At 56.7% G+C, this 23,051-nt stretch overlaps 8 protein-coding genes and 1 non-coding gene across 9 annotated transcripts; 4 read left to right on the plus strand and 5 right to left on the minus strand.

Annotated features, from left to right (window-relative positions):
* Positions 1–474: 474 nt before the first annotated feature.
* B0I36DRAFT_t47 lies at positions 475–545 on the minus strand. The gene has a single exon. It is a non-coding gene; the product is annotated as a tRNA-Gly (tRNA).
* Positions 546–1,898: 1,353 nt separating this feature from the next.
* On the minus strand, positions 1,899–2,259 carry B0I36DRAFT_380737 (uncharacterized protein; the record flags this gene model as incomplete). Its single annotated transcript, XM_046160831.1, has 1 exon — positions 1,899–2,259. The coding sequence occupies exon 1, from the start codon at positions 2,103–2,105 to the stop codon at positions 1,899–1,901; it is 207 nt and encodes a 68-aa protein (XP_046016683.1). The 5' UTR covers positions 2,106–2,259.
* Positions 2,260–2,319: 60 nt separating this feature from the next.
* On the minus strand, positions 2,320–2,993 carry B0I36DRAFT_345658 (uncharacterized protein; the record flags this gene model as incomplete). The annotated part of the gene is given in 3 exon segments (XM_046156377.1): positions 2,320–2,382; positions 2,397–2,509; positions 2,627–2,993. 3 exon segments carry the CDS (start codon positions 2,991–2,993, stop codon positions 2,320–2,322), a joined length of 543 nt encoding a protein of 180 aa, XP_046016684.1.
* Positions 2,994–3,737: 744 nt separating this feature from the next.
* B0I36DRAFT_345659 (RmlC-like cupin domain-containing protein) lies at positions 3,738–4,631 on the minus strand (the record flags this gene model as incomplete). Its single annotated transcript, XM_046156378.1, has 1 exon — positions 3,738–4,631. One exon carries the CDS (start codon positions 4,629–4,631, stop codon positions 3,738–3,740), a length of 894 nt encoding a protein of 297 aa, XP_046016685.1.
* A 1,856-nt stretch (positions 4,632–6,487) lies between these two features.
* B0I36DRAFT_237361 (amidophosphoribosyltransferase) lies at positions 6,488–8,491 on the plus strand (the record flags this gene model as incomplete). The annotated part of the gene is made up of 4 exons (XM_046149530.1): positions 6,488–6,609; positions 6,666–7,805; positions 7,879–7,949; positions 8,010–8,491. 4 exons carry the CDS (start codon positions 6,488–6,490, stop codon positions 8,489–8,491), a joined length of 1,815 nt encoding a protein of 604 aa, XP_046016686.1.
* Positions 8,492–9,465: 974 nt separating this feature from the next.
* On the minus strand, positions 9,466–12,394 carry B0I36DRAFT_403103 (SRF-type transcription factor (DNA-binding and dimerization domain)-domain-containing protein; the record flags this gene model as incomplete). The annotated part of the gene is made up of 5 exons (XM_046161745.1): positions 12,056–12,394; positions 11,695–12,023; positions 10,295–10,563; positions 9,810–9,944; positions 9,466–9,741 (listed from the first exon to the last, which is right to left on the minus strand). The coding sequence occupies exons 1-5, from the start codon at positions 12,232–12,234 to the stop codon at positions 9,466–9,468; spliced, it is 1,188 nt and encodes a 395-aa protein (XP_046016687.1). The 5' UTR covers positions 12,235–12,394.
* A 4,316-nt stretch (positions 12,395–16,710) lies between these two features.
* B0I36DRAFT_345662 (tetraspanin) lies at positions 16,711–17,539 on the plus strand (the record flags this gene model as incomplete). The annotated part of the gene is made up of 3 exons (XM_046156379.1): positions 16,711–16,879; positions 16,955–17,187; positions 17,399–17,539. The coding sequence occupies 3 exons, from the start codon at positions 16,711–16,713 to the stop codon at positions 17,537–17,539; spliced, it is 543 nt and encodes a 180-aa protein (XP_046016688.1).
* A 1,479-nt stretch (positions 17,540–19,018) lies between these two features.
* On the plus strand, positions 19,019–20,596 carry B0I36DRAFT_314341 (uncharacterized protein). Its single transcript, XM_046152746.1, has 3 exons — positions 19,019–19,597; positions 19,685–19,774; positions 19,866–20,596. The coding sequence occupies exons 1-3, from the start codon at positions 19,489–19,491 to the stop codon at positions 20,270–20,272; spliced, it is 606 nt and encodes a 201-aa protein (XP_046016689.1). The 5' UTR covers positions 19,019–19,488; the 3' UTR covers positions 20,273–20,596.
* A 660-nt stretch (positions 20,597–21,256) lies between these two features.
* On the plus strand, positions 21,257–22,876 carry B0I36DRAFT_345664 (uncharacterized protein; the record flags this gene model as incomplete). Its single annotated transcript, XM_046156380.1, has 2 exons — positions 21,257–22,229; positions 22,299–22,876. The coding sequence occupies 2 exons, from the start codon at positions 21,257–21,259 to the stop codon at positions 22,874–22,876; spliced, it is 1,551 nt and encodes a 516-aa protein (XP_046016690.1).
* Positions 22,877–23,051: the final 175 nt, after the last annotated feature.

Raw genomic sequence — 23,051 nt, forward strand, 5'->3', positions numbered from 1 at the left:
CACAGAGTACCGTAGTACTATTACTCTCTCTCTATACGTGCAACGACTTGGCTTCTTGCACCTCCCGGAAACGGAACTGGAAATCAGATCGCCACGCACTAAAGCGATTGCTGGTTGTCAGCCTGGTATCACGTGCGATTGGCTCGCATAAACTGTCAGATGGAGATGCAAGAGACTTGTGGACATCAGACCCTGACAGGGCAGGCTTGCTGCCCGGATTCATCGTTGACAAGGGGGCCGGGGCAACGCAGCTCCACGCATAAATGAAAGGGGCATAATCTCATGCCAGCACCTGGGGAGCGCCCCCACGAGAATCAGTCACCGCCCCGCAGCATGGCTTTACCCAAATCACAAAGGACACTGACACAGGAGGGGGGAAAGGTGGTCCAAGAGACGAAGAAGAAGGGGTAAAAGAGAGAGCAAGTCAAGGCGACTTGAAATGACCAGTGTCAAAAACTACAAACAAGGCAAAAATGCATCAGCCGTGAATCGAACACGGGGCCCATCGATGGCAACGATGGATTTTACCACTAAACCACTGATGCTGTATGGAGGGTATTTGTAAAAAGCCAGCGGCTTATTGCCCAATATGTTGCTGACAAAAATATTGTGGTCCCATGCTGGAACAATGGTTTGAGCACTCGGGTATGCATTTCTGTGACTTGACTTGAACAAGGTGGCCCTGCCCGCAGATCTTCGACATGGACCGGACAAAATAAAGTGATGAAGGGATGGCTCCTTATTCTCCCCCTCCCCCTTAAAAAGAGAGATTGTCACGGCTCTGGCCCCTTTGACCAGCAGCTTGAAATGCTGAAGATGTGGTTCGAATCCTCGGGCGGTGATGGATTATGGAAATCCTATTATAAAACGCCTAGATACGTTGTAGAAGCAATTTATCTCGTCAAATAACATGACCGGCCAGAGCCCGTGTGTATTTTGAAAATGGCCACGACGACGGTGTATCGGGCCGGTCGGCCTGAAAGGCACCCGAAACTCCAACTTTCTGGCGGATGGCAACCTCTGTCGGCCATACCGCTCGGTGGGCCGTTTCAACAACCCACCCAGAAACAAGGCATAGACTACACTCGATATAAGACTCCGTCTCGGGACGTTCATCACTCATACATAATGGAATTACGGGCTATTGTGAATGACCACCTCTGCTTTCAAACTGCACAATCTACTCGCCGTCCAAGACTGTTGTACACAGCATTGAATGGCCTGCGGCGTGCGCTTGCATACTCTCGTAGGGACGAGAGATCTCCCCAAATGGCGCACTTTCAATCTCTGGCTTGAAAACACGTCGTCTCGCCAGCGTTGGTGGTCCCCCTGGCTTGAGAACGCAGTTTGCATCGGCTTGACATTGTGTTCAGTGGAATGGTAGTAGTGCCGGTGACAGTGACGCGAGGCCGTGATGAAGCCGTTCGCAGTTCCTCAAACCAAACACCTACATTCCCTCCCCCCCTCCCCCTCACCCTTGCTCTTATATCGAGCCAATGCAGGGGCTTCTATCGCCCGGCCGGACGCTTCCTCTCTCTGCAAATCGCCCGATCGGGCGGGTCATCTGGTACCGCCCACTTGTCTGTTAGGACCCGGCACGGCGGAGGCCCGAACGGCTGCTGTGCCGGGCAGATGTCCTTGAACGTCTTGAATGTCTTGGAAGCGCACCCCATCCTCGGCTTCCGGGCGGGGCCCTTGAAGGGGACCAAGGGCCAGGCGACCTGTTGGTTACATTTGCCATATTCTGGCTGACTTGAGTTGTCCGTCTTGAGTCAGTACAGTAGGATCGGGCACTACCGTGCATGCTTGCCTGCTTGCTTACTCAAAAACAAAACACACCAACACAACCCGAGTTGATGAAAGACACAACCCTCTGGGAGGAAAGAAGAAAAAAGAACTCACCAATTTGCAAAACAATCGTCATAGCCCGTCCCACACTTGCCGTTCTTGTTGCAACACTGGCCCCAGACGACGCTGCACGTAGATCTGCGTTCCCCTCCGCACGTCCCGTCCGTCGAGTTGCCGTCGCTCGCCCTGATCCACTCAGTGGGCTCGCGGGTGAGGCACTTGCCGGACTGGCACGCGTCGTAGGCGCAAAACTGCATCCCAAAGCCGCACCTGCCCTGCTGGTCGCAGCAGTCCCCCCACTTGCCCAGGCACAGCCGGTGGTCGTTCTGGCGGCCGCACGTCCCGTCCGTGGTGTAGATCTTGTGGCCGTAGCAGGCGCCCTCGTAGCATGTCCCGGGGGCGCAGTCGGTCCTGTGACAGGTGGGCAGGGGGGGAAGAGGTCATAGTCATTAGTACGTACATTGTGTAGTTCTAAGCTGTTCTTGGATTTTTCCTCATGGTGACAAAGAAGTCTTTGGGACGCAGTATCTTGGGCTTGATGGACTTACGACAAGTCGCTCCCGCAGGTCCACGTCTCCGAGTTGCAGCACTGGTGCTCGGTTCCAATACAGGTTGCGTTGTTGAACTTGGGCCCGCAGCGGCCGTCCTTGGAAACCAGAGGCTGGATGACTGCGTTTGTGAGCCATGAGTCAATCAACCACCCGCTAAGCATATCGAATAGACAAAAAAGGAAGATAGCAGCTAATGCAGGGTCTTGCAAAAGACAAAAAAGACTCACAGCCTGCCATGCAGTACTCGGTCTGGGGCTTTATATCACCGCAACCCGCGCTGACCCGGGACCGGTTCAGCTCAAAGAACTTGTCGAGCCCGACCTTGTACTTGGTCGCCAGCTGGGCGCACGTCGAGGCGTCGACCTGACTGCCACTCCACCCCGAGTAGCGACAGTTGACTTCGCCGGGCAGAGGGACATTGCCCTTTCTGTCTGTAAGCTGGAAACGGCGGGACGGCGGCGGCGGCGGCCGGGTCTCGCCAGGCTTGACTTCGTTTGTCCATGTGACTGGCGCGCATGTGCCAGTCCCCGGCTCGGCCTCCACAGGAATTAGGAAGGGAAGGAAGGGAAGGAGGAGCATCAGGGAAAGAAACATGCTGGGCAGTCAGGTCCGGAACTGCTCAGCCTTGGTTTGACTGTAGGCATGGTAAGTGGCCCTCCGCGCACTACATGGCTGGAACAGGGGACGGAAGATACATCTTATAGGTCTGTTGACAGAGGCTTTGAGGAATGTCGGGATGCGCACTGCCCGCGAATTCAGCTTTGACACAAACATACACACACTGTCTTGCTCTGATGGGTGATGAAAAGCCCACTCGAAGAGGTCAAGAGAGTCGCAGACGGGCTTGGCAGGCCCGGCAGGCTTGTCTTTTAAGATTGGCGTGAGAAACCATGAGTTGTCAGGGTTTTGTCCGTGTTGGGACAGCAAGACCAACAGAAGCTCGTCCAGGGGTCTCGAAAACTGTGGTCCCACTACCATGAAATTACACTTAGTCTAAAGCTGTGCAGGAACCAATATGCATAATATGTGCAAGCCCAAGAGAGCGGGTTGGTTGCGCTTTGACTAGGGAGAGCCTGATTACAAGGCTGGTTACAAAACCCTAATTTGGTATAGTCGATCTGGGTTCGTCGGGGGGTCTAGATTATGTCACCACGCAACGGTCCAACACATTTCTGCAGTAGTCAACAAAACACATTTCCAGAGAGCAGTATGGTGTTTGGGTATCAATATCATATAATCATACTATGCTATATAATCAATCTATCTTATGTACAGTTTCCTGCGCAATGCTTTTCATGAAAATTCCTCCTTGGTTGGGTTATCGCTCCCATGACTCATTTAAGCAGTGTCCAGCACGATAACCTCGGCCTCGACCTCGCCGACGCTCTCGACGGAGAGCTTGTCTCCGGCGTGAACGCCATCGATGAACGCACCGTCTCCCTCGCTGTAGACCTCGTCGCGGCCGTCGATGCGGACCTGGGTCTTGCCCTTCTTGGTCATGGGCACGTGGATAAAGACCTTGCGCTTGTTGTTCTCGGTGGCGTTGGCACCGACGGTCCACACAAACTTCTCGCCGGCGGGGACGATGCCGGCGGCCATGACGAAGTCGGCGTGGATGGGGATGGTCTCGGGGATGGTGGGCTCGGCGGCCTTCTCCTGCTCGGCCGTGGCGTCGACGCCGCCCTTGAGGGGGCTGAGGATGGGAACAAAGGCCTTGCGCTTTGCGTCCTCGTCAAAGTGGCGGGTGTGGTAGCGCGGGGTGAGGCCGCGCTTCCAGGGGATGGCCCAGATCTGGAGGAAGTGGACCGTGTCCTTGGCGTGCTCGTTGAACTCGGAGTGGGCGATGCCGGTGCCGCCGGTGGTGAACTGGACGTCGCCACGGTGCATGCGGAAGAACTTGTCCGACTGGCCGCCCTCGGCACCCTTCTGGAGCATGCTGTCGCGGTGGGTGAGCTCGCCGGACAGGATGTAGCTGAAGATCTCAAAGTCGCGGTGCGGGTGCGTGGGGAAGCCCGAGTTGGCCTTTACGCGGTCCTCATTGAGGACGCGGAGGGAGCCGAAATGAGAGAACTTCGGGTTGTACCAGTCGGCAAAGGAGAAGGAGTGGTAGGTGTTGAGCCAGCCATGGTCGCCGTGGCCGCGGGTAGCGGACCGGTGCGGCGTGATCTTGGCGTGGGAGAGAGTCTTGGACATGGCGTTCTTGACAGTGTTCATGGGCTCGACTGTGTTCATGGACTCGGTGGCTTGCTGCGTGGCTGCCGTTGTTGTTGTTGTTGTTGTTGAAATGTCTGTGGCGGTAGCTGGTGATGGCTTGAGCAGTGAGAGAGCTTGTTGGAGTAGCTGAGAGGCTGTGTGTGAGTTGAGAAAGATGATGGAAATTAGAGCGACCAGAAATGACAAGACGAGACCGAGACGCTGCATTTATAGGCGAGGACAATGGGATGCGAGAATGCACGGGTATCTGCCAACGACGATGCGAGAAGACGGGAGAGTGGCAGACTGAGGATTTGCGAGGATTTGGCAGGTATTTGATAATCCTGACCTGAGGCTGCGGCAGATGCGCAGAGTGCTGACGGATCTGCTTGATGATGATGCAAGGCCAGGCCGCCGCCCCGCCCCGGCACTCTGGGTGTTAGGGGCGCATTGAGTGCTCCGTGATTGGCCAATGCAACACAGCGTGGGGCTGCAGAATGTTCGATGCGTGCAGCTTTGATGGCGGGGCCCGCTTTTCGCCGCTGCTGACAAGCGATTATCTCATGCTTAGAAGTTTGGACCAGACAGGACGCCCGCGAAGCTTTGAGCAGCCTCAGCCACAGCTCGTTGGCGATGGATAAGCATGACACTTAAGCTTTGTTTCATCACGCGCAGCTTATGGTTTGGAAGCATTTTCAAGCTTGCTCGCAGAACAGTCCACAGCCGTGAACTAGGCGTATCTTTTGAGGCCGTCAATACGTTTTATTTTTTTGTTTGGCTCGTCTAGACTGCGATGACTGACTGCCTCTGCCTCGAGTGGTTTCACAGCCCCGGCTGGGTCCTCAAGGACCAAGACTGCCAATCAGAGCCGGGACAACAACCGAAAGAGGCTCGAGCCGCCAGACAGGCAAGACAACACCAGCCATGATGTGTCAGCCCACGAGCTGTACCATTCAAAGCTGTGCAGCTGCAGCCGCCTGCACCACCTGACAGGCGGGTCCTGAGAGCCCCCACCACCAGGCCCCCGTCCCCGTCTTTGTCTGCCTTATCCCCCCCCCCGCCCTCCCAAAAGGCTCCTCCGTCGCCCTATCAGCCCCGCCGTTGCGTGTTTGGGACGGGTCTGCAGTGCCGGACCGGACACTCTCGCCGGTTGGCGCCCGGCCTGCCGCCTGTCCCTGCAGCCAAACGCCTAACGAGAAAAAAAAAATTGCTATCGCAACCTCCCCTTCTCTCCCGTTACGTCCTCCTTACTCGAGCGCCATGTCGTCCTCCGCCTCCGGCCTCGCCCTCTGCGCCGTTGCCCTCTGCAGCGCCCTCGTGTCCTCCTCCCGGCTTCTGCACACCTGATTGTCTCCCCTCTCAACGCGAACCGCTGGTCGATGCGTCTCTGAGCAAGCCCGGTCCCGAACCCGCCGCTGCCGATCGAGCGACTTCCCCTCAACGGGCCCCAGCCGACCAAGAACGCGTGTCTTTGGAGACAGCAGAGCCTCGCCTGCCCCGCGCCGTCTCTGCGTCACACTCTGAATTGCACACTGCAGAAGGTACAGACACGCCTCGCAACTGTCCCAAACACGTCCTTCGACCCTGTCGTCTTTACCTGCAAACACGATCCCCCTCCACCCGCTAGCTGGCCACGGCCCAGTTCGCAAGAGACACAAAGGAGCCTTGCCGCCAGGCCGGCAGGAGTCTCTCTCTCTCTCTTCTATGCGCATCTATGTGATGAATTCTTTTCAAAAAAATTTAAATGTTCGACTGCCTAGCATTGTGCTGCGGAGACAATTTATTCTGATTCATGCGCAATTCTTCCTCACCCACACACAATTGGCACTTTCTGGCTTTGGTCCCAGGCACAAGCTGCTGACACTATCATCCATAGATCTAGTTTAGCCGCCAAGATGTGTGGTATTCTCGGATTAATCCTCGGCCACATTGGCGACAACCCGGACGCCCCCTGCCAGACCGCGATCGATCTGCATGAGGCACTCTACTTCTTGCAACACCGCGGCCAGGATGCTTGGTAGGTCTGCCCTCTGAGTACACAGACACAGGGGCACCATACTCACAAGCAAACAGTGGTATCGCAACATGTGCTGCCGGGGGTCGCATCTACCAGGCCAAGGGCAACGGTATGGCAGCCAAGGTCTTCAGCGACGGCGCGCGTCTCCAGGATCTGCCCGGGTCCATGGGTATTGGACACCTCCGCTATCCCACTGCCGGGACCAGCGCCAGCTCCGAGGCTCAGCCCTTCTACGTCAACAGCCCCTATGGCATCTGCATGGCGCACAACGGCAACCTCGTCAACGCCGCCGAGCTGCGGACATATCTTGATCGGGTAGCCCACCGCCACATCAACACGTCGAGCGACAGCGAGCTCATGCTCAACATCTTCGCCAACGAGCTCAACGAGACCAAGAAGGCCCGTGTCAACACCGAGGACATCTTCAGTGCCCTGTCTCGCATGTACAAGCGCTGCACGGGCGGCTGGGCCTGTACTGCCATGATTGCCGGTTTCGGCATCTTTGGTTTCCGTGACCCCTACGGTATTCGGCCGCTGCTCATAGGCGAGCGCGACTCGCGCACCCTGCCTGGCACCAAGGACTACATGCTGGCGTCCGAGTCGATCGCTCTGCGCCAGCTCGGCTTTTCCAACATCCGGGATATCAAGCCTGGCGAGGCGGTCTTTATCCGCAAGAGCCGCGCCCCGGTTTTCAAACAAGTTCACGAGCCTCTCGGCTATACCCCTGACATCTTCGAGTACGTTTACTTTGCTAGGCCGGACTCTGTGCTCGATGGCATCAATGTCCATGACAGCCGGCAACGTATGGGCTACAAGCTCGCCGACAAGATCAAGGAGTTGCTTGGACCTGAGGGCATCAAGGAGATCGATGCCGTTATTCCCGTGCCCGAAACTTCAAATACCTCGGCCGCGACAGTGGCCGAGAGGCTCGGCAAGCCTTATTGCCAAGGCTTCGTCAAGAACCGCTACGTCTTCCGGACATTCATCATGCCCGGCCAAGGCGCGCGTGTCAAGGGTGTCCGTCGCAAACTATCGACAATCCCGTCCGAATTCGCCGGGCGGACTGTCTTGCTCGTCGACGACAGTATCGTCCGCGGCACCACTAGTAAAGAGATTGTGGCCATGGCGAGAGAGTCTGGTGCCCGCAAGGTCATCTTCTCCAGCTGTGCGCCGCCGATCACCCATCCTCACATTTAGTAAGTCATCTTTCGCAAATCACCCACGCCTGGCCCGGCTCGTCGAAGGAAGTGCTGACTGACCTGTCTGCAGTGGTATCGACCTAGCGTCCCCTAAAGAGCTTATTGCCTCGGACAAGGACCGTTTTGCCATCGCCAAAGCCAGTAAGTGTTCCGTTGCCCTAGATATTTCTAAATAATTCTCTAACACTTCGTCACCTAAAGTCGATGCCGAGGAGGTGATCTACCAAGATCTTGACGACCTGAAAGCTGCATGCCTCGAGCTGTCTCCTAAGGACGGCCCCACAGGCTTCGAGGTGGGTGTCTTCTGCGGGTCCTACGTGACCCCCGTGCCAGAGGGATATTTTGAGCACTTGTCCACCGTGCGGGGCCAGAAGCGCAAGTTCGCCAACCCGGCACAAGTCGCGAGCAGCGGTCCCACCATGGTGGCCTCGTCTTCCTCCGCTGCGGGAACTGGTGCGATCGGAGCCAACGGCGACGAGTCTGCCTCGGCGCAGGGGACTGACTCATTTGCCAACGGCTCAGAGTCACAGAACGGCTCCCACGACCAGACGCAAGAGGAGGACAGCCGGCCATCAAGTCGGGCGCGTCACGGCGAGCAGGAGGAGGTTAGGGAGATGCAACAGCCTCGCTTCCAAGAGGACATTAGCATGCACAACATTGCTACCGATGGCGAGAGGCATTGATTAGGCTTCGTCTGTTCGAAATTCTCCAAACTCGAGGCAGGAGAAAAGGCTGCCGCGTGCTTGCCAGCATAGAGTCATAATTTTAGACAATATGAAAAAGACGCCGTCCGGCGCGTGGATCCGCATTCTGGAAGTGAATGTCTCTTTGGAATTGCTGCGTGTGCTTGCGCTCAAGGATCACATACATTTGTCTGCCCACACAGGAGCTCGATAGTGGGTTTGTAAGATGACCCATTCGTTGCTTTCCTCGCGGTTATTCGCAGTCACTTATAATTCTCAACTTGGGGTTGATCACATCATACTGAACAGAGCCATCATTGAACAGTGTTGCCCTGCCTCTAAAACGGGACTTCGGCTCGCAAATGCTTTCATTGTCTCTACTATTACATATCCTCTTGCTCGCCTCCACATCGTCCGTGTGTCCTGTGAATCGTGGTTGAATGATAGTCAACTCGTACGAGTGCTTGTCGCAAAGCCTAGCCATGCTACGTGCTCGTCTGAGCAGGTCGCTTGAACGATTGGCCTGACTGTGCAGCTCTGTGAATGTTGCAGTGGTTTTTGTGCGGGATCTGTTTTTTTTATATTTTGTAGCTTACGAAGGGAAGGCGAGTATGTCCATCCCATACCACAGACCTCGATTTTTGACTTGTGAGAACTCACACGCGGGCGTGCACTCGCGACTAGACAAAGGAGCTGGGTGTATACGGGTCAAGTCGTTGTTCCGTTCGAGATGGATCGATGTATGGTCGCCGAAAACGAGGGGGAGCGTCAAGAGATGAAGAGAGAGCTGGAGAGCGCCAAATGGGTCAAAGCCAATCGATAAAGTCACAATGACCGAACAACTCCAGAGCGCCGTTCCCTTTAGCAACGACTGGTCGAAGCTTCAACGAGCCTTGGCAGAAAACATAACCTCATGAATGCGTTATGGTGGGTATCAAGCGAGCGCAAGGCGTTGTCGTCTTCCGTGAGATAACTCACGACTGGTGAGTCGAGTGTTGCGGCATGCCGGATTGTGGTGGCAAGCCGTAAGGGCCACTTCGCTGCTGCATGTAGTTCTGGTAGGCGAGGGCGGACTGGGGGTCGACGGGGACATTCGACATGTAGTTGGGAGGCATGTGAGGGTTCTGGGGAATGCCAGGCCGAGCCGCCTGGGGAGGCAGATGCGCAGGAGGCTCCTCGGGCGATTCGACCTGGTTATCGTCGACGCCATTCTCGTTTCCTGGGGTGGGCTCAGGTGCATTGAGGCAGGCCTGACGAAAATGTCAGCACAATACAACGCCAACAGGATTGTCACTGCAGCGATTTTGCTGGCACATACCTGGATGAGGTTCTTGCCCTCGGCCTTGGTAACCAAGGGCTGCAACTTTGGTGTTGTGAAAGTGTAGACCAGACCAGTCTCCGAGACGACGAGCAGTAGAACTTGTGTTCCGGTCAGGACAGAAAGCTCGTAGGCCTAGATCGAGACATTTTGTCAGCTTCGATAGCCAAGATTGACCGTTTGCGACGCGACCCAGGTGGGGTTTCGGGGCAATGTCCGTAGGCATCTGGCCACCAGCAGTATCGTGCGCGGGATGCTTGTAATGGAGTCACACAGCACGATTGCCAGTGCTACATCATTTACATCGCGAACATGCTTTGAGACAGCACCATTGTGCTCTCATGATGCAGGTGTACGAGAAGAACGAAGTCTTCCTGGCCTGGCATAACATGTTGTGGGAGACGAGGATTTGGAGGAAAGGGGACCAGGACACGGGCGCGTCTTGTGACGAGGTTGTTTGCATGCTGGGGGGATTGCGTGCGTACCTTCTTCATGATACCGGCCTTTCTCTTGGAAAAGGTGATGTGGCGACGCGACTTGTCGCTGATGAACTTGATTTCGATCTTGCGGCGCTCGCGGCCGCCCTTGTCATCGTCATCGTCATCATCGTCGGGGAGGGCGCGCTGGCGCTTGACGCCGCGGTTCTCGCCGGCAGCACCGTTGGCGTGGCTGTCGTCGAGCTCGTTGGGGGAGGTCTGGTCGTGCTGGTCTGTAATGTCGGCCATGGTGTCGAGAGGGAGGAACGTCGGCCGTGCTGGCGAGTGACGAGTGGCAGCGAGGTATCACGAACGAAAAAGGCAAAAAATGGAGATACGGTACGGGTTTGGTCGTCGGCCTTACTTCTTCTGGATTTGACCTGGGCGGGCGGAGAGGCTGCCTTGATGTAGAATGGCCAAGTTGGAAAGGCGGGCGCCAGGTCGCAGAAATCCAGGGCTGGGGTGGTGATCTGTGCTCCGCTGGGGGGGGAGGGAAGGCGCTGGGCTGTCTGGGGGGGCGGAAGGCGCGTTCGGTTGGGTTGCCTGTGGGCTGTGGGCCTAGGCGCACTGTGTACGGGCTACATGCAGCCTGGCGCGTGCGTGGGTGCAGGAGAGCAGCAGCCGATTGGCAGTGGGCACAGGGAAGGGGGGCGGGGAAGCAACAAGTCGCGAGCAAGGACCATCAAGCATCCATGGATAGCGTGGATGGCAACAGCCGGTCCACTCATCCACCCGAGCAGGAGCAGAGGTAGGCGGGCGGGTCTGACCGACCAGGCGATCTGAAGCAAGCGCGTAATTAGCTTCCGTCTGGCAGCTTCAGGGATGGCGGTTTTATCTCAAAGTCTGGTCCCAGCGCTCGTGCTTGGACAGACCATGGAGTGAATGATGCACGCCAGGAGCTGGGCATTTTGACATTTGGGAGAGAGCGCCCCCTGGTGGTGAAGACCCAGCGAGTGAGTCTGTTTGATTATGGCAGCTCCTGCCGAAAGCAGACTAGCCGGGCCAGAGGTGAGCCGCTGGGGAGCGACACTATTGGCTGGCGGTGGGGCGGACGGATGCGCAGTGAGATTGGCTGAGTGGAAGACACACAGTCTGCCTCTGCGCGACTGACACGGTCGTTCTGGCGAGAGCACCGGATGGCATGGGGACAGGCGAAAGCTTGTGAGAGAGAATCTCGCAGATGCAGTAGCGCGGTGGGCAGCCTGGTCGTGGTCCAGCCTAGACCAGACTACGGGGCTCCAAGTAGGGGTGTCGAGGGGCAAGGCGTGCTCTAGCGCCTCCTCCCAGTGGGGCCCGCGTGCGTGTGCAGCTTCGGGGATCAGCAGAGCTCCAATGCCCATCGGCTCGTAGGCTACACGCTGCCCTGCCGTTGTGACATTTCGGCGGGCAGAGTGCCTGAAGGTACTTACGCATCTCACAGGGCCGAGTGAACTCATGCATGCGGACGCGCCAAAAACGCCTGTCCCAAACACCCTTGAAGCTGCTCCTCGGCGGCGAGCCTGAGGGATCGGCGGGGCCTGCCTGGCACGAGAGAGAATGACAAGATGCATGTATGTAGACCTGATGCCAGCCACCGACAGCACCAAGCTCTAGGACCGTCCAGGCGCGATACAACGGCGCTGCTACACCCAGACGGGAACGACGCCGTTGTGCTCGCTGCGGGGTGCGGGCGGCAGCGCCGGGGCATGCAGGCAGAGACAAGTCTGAGTCTGCCACTGGGCTCTGGAGGCGGGCAGTGCTAAGGGGCGGCACAGGTCCGTGGGTACGTACCTGAGAGGTCCATAAGACTGGCACGCAGCCTGTCTTAGTCTGATCTGCTGGCTGGAATTCACAGGCAGGAATTCCGCATCCGTCATGGAGACGTGCTCGCTCTGGCATATCAAGGAATGCTTGGATCCACGATCCACGGCATGGGCAGGGCCAGAGATCTTGTACGGAGTGTCAGCCATAACATGGGTCAGGTCAGGGTAACATCCAAGGGCTCCAGCGGAGACCGATTCCAAGATTCAACAAGGCACAAGTGGGCGCGCGCTCAGTAACTGCTGAGTTGGCCAGCCGGTGGCCAGTGCTGAGTCCTTGTCACACAATGCACACCTGGTTCTTCCCAAGCGCAAAGACAGCTCGATGTTGGAGAGTGAAAAGAACCACAAGGCTGGTAATTATTTGGGATCCCAGGCGGTTCCAGAGGAACTGTCGCTGCCATCACCCACCCGCAAGCGGAACGGTGCTTGTCAGGACTGATCTGGATATCTCTGCAGCTGCTGTGCTGGTGCTTTGTGCGCGTTTCGTGGCCTGCAACGCAGCATAGATGGCGGTCGAGAATACAGGACCCCGTGCAGAGTCGTTGCCACCTCTCGTGTTGATCCTCAGCAATCCAAAGGCCCACCCGCGCACAATTGAGGAGGGGGGGCATCCCCTCGCCTTTTTCCACCACCAGGTCTTCGGGCAGACGCACCTTTCGCAAGTCCGACCCGAGGTTGCAGGCTGCCGGGCGGTGCTGCGCGTCCCTCCGAGGCCTTCCAAGGTTCCTCCTCGTCACGGCGAGAACGCAGGTCAACCAACGCATGGACCGCACCCAGCGCGTCACCACATCATGTGGCACTACTTCGCGTCCTTCGACCTCACGCGCCTGAGACCTTGGTGGCATTCTGCACCGCTCGCCCACGGCTCTTTCCCTAGGCCTTCTCCTTTCGTCCATCCAAGCGTGCTCGCCGCCGGCCAATGAACATGGCCGAGCTGTCCAGATCTGGGAATCGTGGTGCAGCAAGGCAATGCCCGCTCGGTGTCACTAGGCGATAATGGGACACGAGTGCCACACCGCGCCCGGGGCCGTGCCCTGGACTCGTGGCTGCTGTCATCTCGGTTGACAGGGGGGCAATTACAGCGCCTGCGCAGGCAGGCTGCATCAACCCATGAAACGGTGTCAGCAGCAATCTGGCGCAGACGGCAGACCAGGGTGAGACGATGGCAGGCTGAGGCGGAGTCAGCCAGGGTCCACCTCACACAAATCAGCTATCCGACCAAGATGTACTGCACTGTATCCGCACACAGATTTCACAGTACCAACTACTTAGCACGGCGACTGTCGATCACACGTGGTTGTCTCTGGGCCACCATTGCTACCACGGCGGTTCACTCACCAAAAGGCAGACCTCGGCTCGGCGCCGCAGGTCCTCGTATGATCGAGTTGGAAGGAAGGCTCTAGCAACAAGCCAGGATAATAAGCTTGCCGATAGCCCTGGGCGATCAACAACACTGACAACCCAATCGTGGTGCAAGGGCCAGGTAATTCCCAGTGCATTTGAGCGGCCACGCAGACTGAGCGGTCAAAAGCCCTTCGCCTCCGCCAATAAGACCAAGACAATTGTCCATTTGCAAGCCCGGTCCATCGAGATCCCGGCCAGGTCGCTATCGTACTGTGTACTTCGCCGTCTTTGAATTGCCGGTTGGCCTGTCCTGTGTCTGTTTGGTCTACCAAGCTTACAGAATTGACACATGGAGGCGGGCCGGCCGTGCGCAGAACACCTCCCAAAGTGTTGACGAATGAGAGGAAGACGCGCACCCAAGAGTAGTAATTGTGCGAGCCTTGTCACTCTCCATCATCTCCACCACCTCTGGAGTTCGCCGCAGCTTGTTGGCTTATGGGCAGGCCGCGGATCAGCATGGGTGTCGCAGGAACACTTTGCGCAGAGTTGCAGGTTCAGGAATGAGACATTTTGCACGCCAGACGCGTCTAAGACATCGATGACTCGCGTGATCGGCTGCGTGGCTGTGGGGTTATGAAGAATTTGTAGTGGTATTGCCCTTGACCTGGGACACCAAAGCACACCAGTGCTTACATTAAGGTATGCTCGACATGGAGGAAGCTGACCGCCACCAGCGCTCGCATTGCGTGTTCACGCGGACCAAACGGCCCGTACCATGCAAACATAGAGGGAAACGTCGCAGCAGTCGAAAGCAGAGAGCTGAAGGACGAAGACGGCAATTGGGGGGGGCGCGAAATTGCCTGCACATAGCAATCATAATTCAAAGAATCGGACTAGACCCGACTTCGTCAATGGCCAGACTCCTCTTAAGAAGTAGCACGGCCCTGTCGACGGCAGCTTGACTAACTGCTGGGCATGCCACTCGACGACATCTGATGGAACCCTTCAATGCGTCTATGTTCCTTGAGTAGACTCTATGCGTGCTGCATGTATCGCTTGGTCCATATCATTGGCAAGTCATTCAAGATGAGGCAGCTGCTTTGAAACCCGGATTACTCTAACCACTGACAATGGAGGAGCTGTTCGGTGTTCTGTGCCAAGCGGAGAGCTGCTAGAGGATGTTAGCATTCGTGGTCGCTGAGTCGCACACTACCCTTATCATCTGGGCAACGACTCGCCGCCGCGGGGAACTCCTCTATTTTGTCGTCACACGTATCCTTTCGTCCGTCTATTGCTCACTCTGGTCATTGCGTTGCTCAAGGCTCAGCAGCCGTGGTCCACCAGGGTCCAGCACGGTCGTCAGTAGCGAGGCCCGCCAAGCGGGGGAACCGGAGTATAGAAAATACAAAAAGATCGGAAACCATCGTAACCCGAAGGGCTAGCGACGAATGCTCCTCTCGATCGGATCGGGGAAGCGAACCCTGGCCACGATTCCCATTTGGGGGTTCATGCAAGCGCAATCCGACTACGAGGAACTTCTGGCTGAGGCTCTGCCTAAGGCGTTGTGCTGACTGAGGCAGAGCCAGATTTCCTGGAGATGGCAGTTGGCAATGCAGCGGTGCCGTGCCGCGAGAGATGTCTGGCGGCACGCACGCGAAACCTTACCCTCCAGGGCCACCTGCGTGACAAATGCCGGTATCTTGGCCACTAGACGGATCGAGATGTTTGCACCAAGGATAGATGGCTCGTTCTGGCCTGCTGGCTATGCGATTCTTGAGGGGGTAAGTAGCGCGGGCTAAGTAGTAGTTTGTCTCCCAAGGATGCTGTACAGGCATGTTTGAGGTGCCACCGAGTGCCGTTAGTGCACATGTTGTCGCCATGGCGGCTCTTCTTGTCATCATAATGTCAGTTGCAGAAGAAGATAGACGAAGGAGCAATGGACATCGCAGCACGAGTGGTGGCACCACAATCGGCACATGCATCAGGACGCGCGCGCGTGGTGAGTTTTATCGTGCGTTGCCGCAGGCTACCGGATACACTGGGCTGTCGTTGTCGTCATCGTCCGTGTATGTCTACCTAGGTACTGTTGTTGTTGTTGCAGCAGAGCTTCACGGTGGTGGGCAATGAGCAGACCTGGACCCTCAACGGCGTGGAGTGGGTCGTGCACACCCGGACAGAGCCAATGGCAGTGCAACGAATCGGCTAGGCCCTCCATGGAGCAGCAGGGACTCATCGCGGGTCAGGAGGCCGACCTGCGACAGCTGCGACGGCATCATGAAACCGTCCCTGTCGGGAGCTCCTGCCTCTGCATTGCTCGCTACACTGCCTCCTGCTGCGCTTCTGCTCTGCAATCCGTGGCCTCTGCTCCGCTCCTCAGACTTGTCAATGCCTGGCCGCCCAAAGTCAGGCCATCTCACCTCCTGCCTTGTATCACGATGATTCCAGGATCCTGGCCATCAGCCGACTTGGCCCTAGCCACGGCATCGACGCTACGAGGGTGTCACACCTTCTGGCGGAGCCGCATCGCCTGTCTACTGCACCTGTCCCGCATGCCGCCCGCCACCCCTTGGTGACGGGACCCTATCTCGCCTGTGTCTCTCTACTCTTTGCCGACCCTCGTGCTGGATGAACCACTGACGTGCTCCTGTGTGTGTGTGGCTGTCTGTTTCTTCTCGCGCCTGGCTGCGTTTCGATTCTCCTTCTGGGCCCAGCGACATCGTCCCATTGACGAGGGTGCCCCCCTGTCCTCCCTTTGCCTAATTCTCTTTGCGGTTCTCTCTTCTCTAGCCCTGGTCCGCTCCAACCAAGCCTTTTGCTCTTGTCCTTCTTTGGGCTCTGTCTTGTCCTTTCTTTCGAGAGTGTCGCGGCCAATCTTTTTTCGTTTCCGGCTCATCGTTCGACTGCGTCGACGAGGTCTGGGACAGCGCGGGTTCATTCTCCTTCTCTTCTTCGCCAGAGCCGCTTTATTGTGCGGCAGTCCTTTCTTTAATCGACCGACGAGGCTCCGGGTGAGCACTTCAAAGCAACCGTTTCGAAGCTTCTTTCGGTCACTATTTTCTTCTTATCGACGATAATCGACGCCGGCCGTCAAATCGCAAATAACAACAACTTGAAGCACGACACACAGACACGCACAAGACAATAGCAAGTTGAAACAGTATAAGGGATCTATCTCTAGGACGAGACTGTTGTTCAAAAGCGAATCGCCGTCAACGAATCGTGGGAGCTGGCACTTATTTCGACCTCGAATCCAGGGAGACATCAACCGACACCGCAAACATGGTCAACAAGATCCTCGCCGCGTTCGTCCTGGCGGACATCTTGTTTGCAGCTGGCGGCGCCATCATGCTCGGATTTGCCGTTGTTGTCCAGCAGACTTGCTTCAACGTGCCGACGGAAGGGGTGGAGGCAGCCCGGCATCTCCTATACAGAGAGTTTCCCTTTAATGGTGAGTATGAGGGATACTTGCAAGAGCGTCAGGATACATTTGTTGGTTTGAGCTGACTTTCGCCGTCTATCATAGTGGGCATCGCCAACGCCGTCCTCACCTTTATAATCTTCGCCTTCACACTGCCTGGCCTGGCCACTGGCTCGCGCGGCTGGCTCAAGGTCGCGGGCTACCTCGTCGTATTCAACGCCATTTTCACCTTGGGCATTGGTCTAAACCTCTGGACGACGACCCTGAAGATGCGCGAGCGCTTCAGTGCCATCTGGGTGGCGCAGGACGCAGAGATCCAGAGCTTGATGCAGACAGCTGTGAGTCCCATCCGTTGCCTTTCTTTGAATGGATCATTTTCCTGAAACACCACAATTCTGACAAGCGGACTAGTTTTCTTGCTGCGGCTTCACAAACAGCACGTCGCCCGCGTTTGTCACGAACCCAACGTGCCCGAGCCCGGCTTCTTCGGCACTCATGCGGGGCTGTGGCTCGCCATTGGTGTCATTCGGCAACACCGAGATTGACCAGATCTTCACGGCCGTGTTCGGCATGGTCGGCCTTGACGCGATCTTCATCATGGCGCTGGCGTGTCTGTTGAAGGACCGCAAGGAACGCGAGCGTTACCGGCACATTGACGAGAAGAGCGGTGCTCGGAGAGGAGGCTTCTAAGTTTGCAATGTCAGAGTCCTGGCGGTATTCAAGGAACGGCCCAGGTGTCTTTTCCTTGTCTAACGTCAATGGCTCCTCTTCTACTGGCCTCCTTGGGCATTGTTTCTCTCTTCTTTTTTTATCCCTTGTCAGTCCTCGGCTCAAGCTGTGTATTAGGAACTTCCAGTTTCTAATGCCCAGTGAGCTGTAAGACATAGACCACTAGATACCACAGTTCCAACCACAACCATAACATTGCAGTCCGAAAGTCCGGCACAATGTATTTGTTCTTATGTAGCACTTTTGTAAGCTCACGACATACATACACAAATCAGTATTCAATCAAGTTGTTTCCACAGGGAAAGAGTCTTGGCGTTAGTTCTGTGACGCCACCAGTTACTCGCCATGCTAGAGTCGAGATCAAATCATGATTGAGTGCTCGAACTCGAATGACCTCTTCTGCGTCGTGCCGTGTTGGCCTCAATTGCCGTGGGCGTTTAGCGAGCAAGCTAGCTTCCTGCGTTGTCTGGGAGACATGAACTGTTACCGTGTGTGTGTTTTCGGGAAGAGCGCTGCTTCGTTTTTAAGGTAAGGTTTGCTGTTTACACCTCCGCCTCGTCACTCCTTCCCTCGTGCCTCGTGTTTTAAAGGGTCCCACTCCGGGGCTTCTGACTGGAATAGGCAGAGAAATATGCATATGTGTAACGACAGACCAAGTATGCTGCCCCCTTCGCTTTGCATGATTCCGCAGGTGTGGTCGTCTGTTGAACATTGGATATCAGCTCGGGGGAGACTCGCGTCGAAAGAACGCGGTATTCCAACGACACATAGCGCTGCTGCGTATGACGATGTGATGTTCTACTATACCGTGGCACATCATCTGCAAGAGCGGCAAGGACCTTGGTTGAACTGCTCCCACGTCTTCTGTCCGGGCTGACTTTCTTGACAGCCGCAAGCAACAGAACATTTCCTCGATTGCCATTGCCGCACTACAGTGGCCGTGCGGCTGATGCTGATGCTCTCGCCTCGTCGACCTTGGCGGGCACGCCCGAAAGTTAATCGTTGGTTTCTGTCTCATGATGGGAAGAGGGATACATAGTACTGCTGATACGCATCAACAGCCTTTCAGGTGTCATTCGGCTTGTGCAGAGCGGGCTAAAGATAACTCCAAGCTAGGCACAAAACGAATTAGGACGAACTGGACAAGCTGCAGCAGGGCTGAGAAAGAGAGGCCATTGGTGCTAAGGGGAAGGCAACGTTACGAGGCCCGCTGGAGACTCTGTTATGTCATCAAGCAGCCAATGCCTGCACATTTTGATGTGGTGCCCGTGGTAACAGTGTTGGTGTGTGGTGGTGGTGGCTTGGTCTCAGCCGCGCACGGCAGTAACTTCAGCAACTGGACCAGCCTGAATCATGGTTAGCGGTTAAACGGCGAGCCCGCGCAGCGCGGCTTTTGACTAAGTTTACGGATTGTGCATGAGGGCCAGCCGCCTTTTTTAAGCGCTTGTGGAGGCTGAAACTCTGTAGGCGTTGTTGTTTTTGTTTACGGCCTCCCTAACTTTGCTTAAGTTTGTGTGCAGAGGGGGCTTTGCTCCGATGCTGTGCATCAGCTGGGCAACCCAAGATCAGCTTCAAACAGACTGCAGGTTATATAAAAGTGCCTGCCGCTTTGATTGTTGTTGATTTCTCGAATTCTGCCTTGCACATGCTACCGACGGGACCTTTCTTTCCTTTGTAGAACTGGTTGTGGATATTAGACAAAGAACGCAGCAGGGTCTACTTTCACAGCACTTGCAAAAGTGTTCTGCCAACAAGCACAACCGACGTGTCGCGGCGAGGCACACCACCATCGATAAACACCGCATCACTCGACGGCTCGTGCCTCAATTCGCGACTCAAGAGCACTCGCTTCAAAGCTACCAGCAGAACCGGACCAGACCGAAGGGAATCTCCCGGCAATCTCCAGCGTAATGGCCTTTTCACACGTCGAGTACGTTGCTGCGACCCTGGCAGAGCGTGCAACCAAGACATGGACAGATTCGGAGGGCAATGTGTGGCAGTATGACACGGCGACATATGGTATGCCGTCATTCGCAGCAGGACTGCTGGTTGAGGAGACGACCACCGACTCTAGTGGACCAGAAGCTGACTAAAGGGTTCTTCTAGCGCTGGCATGGTGGATCGTGGTGTTGATCATCTGGATCTCATGGTTCTGTGTCGTCTATGCCGTTGCCTTCATCGTCTACTTCATCAAAGGTACACTCACTCACCCTCATCCTGCTCGGAAGCGGGACTGGTTCATCATAAGAACAAACACTAACACTGTTGTTTTCTTCCGGGACGGTAGAACGCAGGCGGAAGCGTCAGGGCCTGCAGTTCCGGACCGGGCACGTCTTCTGGAAGGCGTTCTGCATCGCAAGCGGCCTGTGGTTCTGGATCTGGGTGTTCAAGAAGTGCGGGGCCGGCGGCGCCGACAGCCGCAATGCTGGCGGCAACAAGAGCATGCTCGACGGCAACAACTACAACCAGCTCGAGGGCGGCGGTGCCTGGTATGGAGCGAACCCACAGCACCAACTCCATCATCCCCAGCTTCAGCAGCAGCAGCCTGGCCGGTTTGAGCCCATAGGCTATGCAGGGTCTGGCGGCATCTACCAGCATCCGTACCAGCAGCATCCGCAGCAGAGCAGCGCGCCCGCGAGACCATACGATGCGCCCCCGCCGCGCCGCCATTCCTTCTCAGCCGAGCTTCACTGAAGGGCTAGTCGAGACATGACGATGAGGACTCGGAACCTATGTAGGGGGAAGAATTCCTGGATTTGAAAGGGTTGGCCCGCGCGGGGTAAGAGGGATGCAGTGGGCACGAGGAACTTTTGCCGGTGTGTATAGATAATTAGTGGCTGTTGATCCCATGACTGGGCCCTGGCCTCACAGGAGTTCTATTGTCTTCTCTAGCGGAATGGGGAATCCAGAATATGCCCACCCGATAGTGCTTTGTGATCTGCGAGCCTGCGTCAAGATCGATGGCCCGGTGGAGAAGAAGACCGGCAGCTCGCTATACCGGCCGCGGTAAGCGCTGCAGGGGATCTCGGACTATAACGATCTCGGAAACTTACGCTGCACGCGGATCGAGACTAGGTTGTGCTATTGTTGGGAATGTGCATGTGGCCCAGGGCCTGTACGACCCCAACGCACAGCACAGAGGAGTAATTTAGTCATGGGTGACCACATTCAGGGGTCTTGCGGATGGCTGCCTCGGATGGCAGCCTCGCCGGGGAAAAGCAACTAGGCCCAGCCAAAACCCCAGGGCCGGAACGAAAAAGCAAAAAGAGAAAGGGGAAATTGTGCGTCGAGTGACGCCATGGTGCCAGCGTGCGCAGTTAGCATGGCGCCAGGGACGAGCTAGGTTAGCGGGAGAGGCTTGTCCGGCTCGCGAATGACGAGAGCCGTGGCAGGAGGAGCCATATCCGAGCATACGTACCACTTAGTGGTCCCTTTTCAGGGCTCGCGGATGGTGACGAGCTTGAGGGAGGACAGTCTCAGGGATCGGCGGGAGGAGCCGCATGGTGCCGTCCCTGCCATCATGGCCGCACTTGTCCTCTGCCTCTCTCCCCTTCTATTCCCCCCCCTCTCTCTTAGCCACGAGACTGACAATGTGATGAATCTCGGACCACGACATTGGGCTCTCGAAACAGCCGCCTTGCCCTCCGGATTGCTGTGCCCATCGGCCGACCGAAGGCCATGGCGACAGATGCTGAGCGCCCGACAGACGGCGATGCGCCCCGGCAGCCAACCCCTGCGCCGGCGCCGGCGCCAGCCCCGGGGCTTACATTCCTCATAACGACGAACCCGCGCGAGCCCAAGTCGGCGGCTACCAAGAAGCGCGTGCGGCAAGCGGCGGCGCTCAAGTCGTGGCGAGATATCAAGAGCGAAAGTGCCAGCGCAGGGCCGGCACCGAAACGTGCAAAGACGGGATCAGAAAAGGGTAAGGTGTCAACGGCACGAGGCAGGGACTCGAGACCCGAGGCAGTCACCTGGGAGGGCGTTCCTGCCGTCCACGTCCCCGACCACCAATCGCCCGTGTCCCAGCAACATCATCGCCCAGACTCGATCCTCCTGCCGGCCCGTCCCACCAACTTCGTCGTCGCCACCCCGGCCTCCGCTTCTTCCTCGAGCTCGACGCACACTTTGTCGTCCTTGTCCTCCGCCAGCCTCTCCCCATCCGTCCCTACTCAGAGCCATGAGACCCGCCACGACGCCCAATTGGACGCGCTTGCCCCGTCCGCTCGCGGCAGCCTGCAGGTGCCCTCGTCGATAGCGTCGAGAAGACGGCGCGCTCAGGCATCTGCTGCACTTCTCTCCACTTCCTCCAAGATTTCCCCTGTGACTCCACCAGCGGTCGGTTTCCCGGCCACACCCTGTAGCGAGGATGGCAGAATGCGAGAGTCATATCGGCACACTATTGGTTGGCCTCCTTATGGTGCTGGGCAGCTCATCACAAGCCCCAGACTCCCTTCCATTGACGACATAGTCCGGCATCAACAAGGCGTCTCCCAGCCCAATGGCTCCATGGCTCACGGTCCGCCTGCTCGCAAAGGCCACTCGGAGCCTAGCACGCCCTCGTCTCCATGCCGGACCTACTGCAACGACCTAGATCCTTTCAACTGCTGCCCTGTCAAGCACAAGTCGTGGTTTGATGGTGTACTGCATCATAGTAAGTAGTCGGCTCTCACAAAGAAGTCTTGTGGTGGTTGGCGTCTGCATTGCTGACACTAGGAATCAGTGCTCACCGTCTTCGCGCCACGAGCCTGGCCTACACTAAAGATCACAAACGAGCAAGGACTACAGTGGGAGCACTTTATGACACAGCACGCCCTGGCCGAGCCTGCCCTGTATTATGTACGACTCCTGTTCGCCACAGGCGACATGGTTGTCCTCAACATCACAAAACCGCAATTCAGACTGTGGCTCCAGGCTCGGGCGCTTGAAACCATCAACGAAGCCCTGGCAGACCCCGCCCGTGCCACCTCGGACGGCTTGATCCTAGCTATCGGCCGGATCGCCCTAAACGAGAGCCTGTACGGAGACAAGGTCGCGGCACACACCCTGCATAGACCGGCTCAGCAGAGAATGATTGCCATGCGTGGTGGCATGAATGCGTTGGACTTCCCCCCACTGGTCAAACGCCTGATGAGATGGTCGGACAAAGTCATGTCGATGCAAGGCGGCACACCACGAATGATTCCTGACGACGTGGAGCCCCATTATACAGATGCTACAAGTGTGGACGTGCTCGAGAAGTGGGCTCCTACCGAAGGCATGGCACTTCGGAAAAAAGTGCAGTTGCAAGCTGCTCCTTGAGTGATGCTTCACAGGTGGCCCAAAACAACGAATGGCTTAATCTCGACAGAGGTCGTCCTTGCTACGAAGAGAATCAAGCTGCTGCACGCCAGACACCTCAACTTCTAGTCGGACGCCAGACACGCAATGCAGGACAATGGTGTCGTATTCGTGATGCTGTGGATACAGCATTGTG

This window comes from Microdochium trichocladiopsis, assembly GCF_020744255.1.
Source record: "Microdochium trichocladiopsis strain MPI-CAGE-CH-0230 chromosome Unknown B0I36scaffold_2, whole genome shotgun sequence".
In the NCBI taxonomy this organism is placed as follows: Eukaryota; Fungi; Ascomycota; class Sordariomycetes; order Xylariales; family Microdochiaceae; genus Microdochium; species Microdochium trichocladiopsis.

Bases quoted from the DNA above. Each gene is read 5' to 3' on its own strand.
- B0I36DRAFT_314341 (XM_046152746.1), top strand. From the start codon at position 19,489: ATGGCCTTTTCACACGTCGAGTACGTTGCTGCGACCCTGGCAGAGCGT. The intron at 19,598-19,684 runs GTATGCCGTCAT...GGGTTCTTCTAG, and splicing joins GTATGACACGGCGACATATG to CGCTGGCATGGTGGATCGTG. The intron at 19,775-19,865 runs GTACACTCACTC...CCGGGACGGTAG, and splicing joins CATCGTCTACTTCATCAAAG to AACGCAGGCGGAAGCGTCAG.